General features: G+C 52.8%; 1 protein-coding gene across 1 annotated transcript; it reads left to right on the top strand.

Moving 5' to 3' along the window:
• Window positions 1-571: 571 nt before the first annotated feature.
• LOC119347102 (aldo-keto reductase family 4 member C10-like) lies at window positions 572-2,372 on the top strand. The gene is made up of 6 exons (XM_037616064.1): window positions 572-795; window positions 921-971; window positions 1,053-1,129; window positions 1,251-1,338; window positions 1,428-1,700; window positions 1,781-2,372. The coding sequence occupies exons 1-6, from the start codon at window positions 685-687 to the stop codon at window positions 2,108-2,110; spliced, it is 930 nt and encodes a 309-aa protein (XP_037471961.1). The 5' UTR covers window positions 572-684; the 3' UTR covers window positions 2,111-2,372.
• The last annotated feature ends 416 nt before the right edge of the window (window positions 2,373-2,788 follow it).

Here is a 2,788-nt window from a genome sequence, read left to right as displayed (position 1 = left end):
AGTCATCTATTTTGAAACGGAGGGAGTATTTGTTTGGGAACCTTTGAATTGTGCTGAATTTATGTCGTATGATCGATGTACTCTCTCCCGTCCCAAAATAAATGTCTTGAGCTTAGTACAAATTTATACTAGAGCTAGTATAAAGTTGAGACACTTATTTTGAGACTTATTTTGGAACGGAGCGAGTAGTACATAACTTACATGGATTTGACGATCCACATCTGAAATGTGTGGCTGTGCGACAAGCCAAATAAGTGGCCATCCGATCCGACGCTGTCCACGGACCGTGTATAGGGGACGGATTTGACTCCGGCTGCAGTTGCTCTTGGAGGCATTGCTTTCCGCCACGAGCAAATCGTTGGGGGGTGTCGGCGTAGTCTCGTGCTCGGAGCCGTCAGAAGGTAAAGAAAGACACGACAGCACCACGTTTGGCGTGTCTGTGTCCTCCAGCCCAGCCCCACTGGCACGTGCAATTGCACGGTCGCTGCCGCATCGACATCACTGCCTCACCGGTAATAGCGACGCAAACTTCATTGCCGGCCGGCCCGCAGTGCCTATACAAGTTGGCCCGTGCAAGTGCGATCGAGCACTCGGTCGCCTTCCCTCGTCTCCGCGCGCAGCTTCCACTCGATTTCCACTTGCAAGTGCAAACACACTGCGCACGCTAGCTACGAGCGGTAAGGCATGGCCAGCCACTTCGTCCTCAGCACCGGCGCCAAGATCCCGTCGGTCGGGCTCGGCACCTGGCAGTCCGAGCCCGGCGTCGTCGGCGACGCCGTCTACGCCGCCGTCAAGGTGCGTGCGTACCTCGTCGCTGCAAACCAATTGACACCGAGCTCGAATCACGTGGAACATGCGTGTGAATTTGGCATCCGATGGTCCTTCGCGCTGTCTGAATCTTACTCTGCGTAATAATGCAGGCTGGTTACCGGCACATCGACTGCGCTCAGGTCTACGGCAACGAGAAAGAGGTAATCAGATCGTCCCTCTCTCAAATTAACGATGTTTGCATCAAAAGGCAGGACAAATAGACAACCACTACGCTTCTGCAGATCGGGTTCGCTCTCAAGAAGGTGTTCGACGAGGGCATAACCAGCCGGCAAGATCTCTTCATCACCTCCAAGCTATGGTGAGCCTTGCAGTGTTTGTTTTCCCATTCTTCCATCTGAACATTGTCTACTCATACACTGCAGCAGTGCAAACTTTCTGAGAAGTTAACGAGCGAAATTTTTAATCTGAACTTCTGTCAGGTGCACTAACCACGCGGCGGAGGACGTCCCGGTGGCGCTGGACGGCACGCTCCAGGACCTGCAAACCGACTACGTGGATCTTTACCTCGTGAGCCCGCGCGCCATCTGACCGACTGCATTGCTGCCGTTTCTTCCACCCGGTATCTTGGTTCCTGAGATGCATTTTTCGTTCGTCAGGTGCACTGGCCGATCCGGATGAAGAAGGGCGCCGGCTTCAGCCCGGAGAACGTCATCCCGGCCGACATAACGGCGACGTGGGCGGCGATGGAGGGCCTCTACGACTCCGGCAAGGCCCGTGCCATCGGCGTCAGCAACTTCTCGTGCAAGAAGCTGGAGGAGCTGCTCGCCGTGGCGCGAGTGCCGCCGGCGGCCAACCAGGTGGAGTGCCACCCCGTCTGGCAGCAGGCCAAGCTCCGGGACCTCTGCGCGTCCAAAGGGATACACTTCTCCGTACGTTATGTCTCTCGTATAGAAACACGCCATTGTTACTGTAGCTTTCCCAGTGTGTTCAACTGTTCATGCATATGCAGGCCTACTCGCCGCTGGGCTCGCCGGGGACGTTCAAATCATACAGCGTGCTGGAGCACCCGGTGGTGGTGTCGACGGCGGAGAAGCTGGGGAAGACGCCGGCGCAGGTGGCGCTGCGGTGGGGGATCCAGGCGGGGCACAGCGTGCTCCCCAAGAGCACCCACGAGGAGAGGATCAGGGCCAACTTCGACGTCTTCGACTGGTCCATTCCGAGCGACCTGTTCGCCGGCTTCTCTGAAATCGAACAAACGAGGCTGATCCGCGGGAAATTCTGGACGCACCCGGAAGGCGTGTTCAAGTCCGAAGAAGAGATCTGGGATGGAGAAATCTAGTCTGAGCAGTTGCGGAGGGAGGGCAGGCAGCTTACTTTCGTATGTCGGAGGAGGCTGCCATGGCAACGGAATAACGTGGTAGTGATAATCAGCAGTCGAATGAGCTCGAGCTTGGCTGCTGTTGGCATGTATTTGCATGAGTGATTTGAGTCCAGAATAGCTTTGTTCTCCTCTGTAATTTTTATGTTTTTATTCATCAGTCAATCCAAAGTCATTGTGAAAAAAGAAGCAGATATAACAGTCCATTGTTGACATGTTGACATACGAGTTGCAAGTTCTGAATAACATATGCAGATGCAGATACTGGGAAATCCAAATTTAAGTCAGAACTCTGTTACAGAGACACAAACCGGATTTTTTTTTTTTGAACAAGCAAAGGCACCAAAAGGTGCCACATATTTCATTCAGCTCAAAGAGATTGAACAAAGTGTGCTACATAGATCTGCCAAAGATGGAAAGAAAAAGATGCAGAAACTATGAGGGGGAGCTGAAGAAAGGATCCTAGTAGGGCAAAGTGGCCAGAAGCACTATGCCGTGAGCAACATGATCAGAACTAGAGGAGAAAACATCTGAGAAAAAGAAAACAAAGAAAACCCTGATCTCCTCCGAACAAGCAGCCCAATGAATGAATTATTGGGCAAGAAAACTGCCAACAACATTTTGTGCCAGAGATGCTTG

This window comes from Triticum dicoccoides, chromosome 1B, assembly GCF_002162155.2.
Source record: "Triticum dicoccoides isolate Atlit2015 ecotype Zavitan chromosome 1B, WEW_v2.0, whole genome shotgun sequence".
Classification (NCBI taxonomy): domain Eukaryota; kingdom Viridiplantae; phylum Streptophyta; class Magnoliopsida; order Poales; family Poaceae; genus Triticum; species Triticum dicoccoides.
The sequence above is the reverse complement of the archived record's forward strand: the minus strand, read 5'-3'. Positions and strand labels throughout refer to the sequence as shown.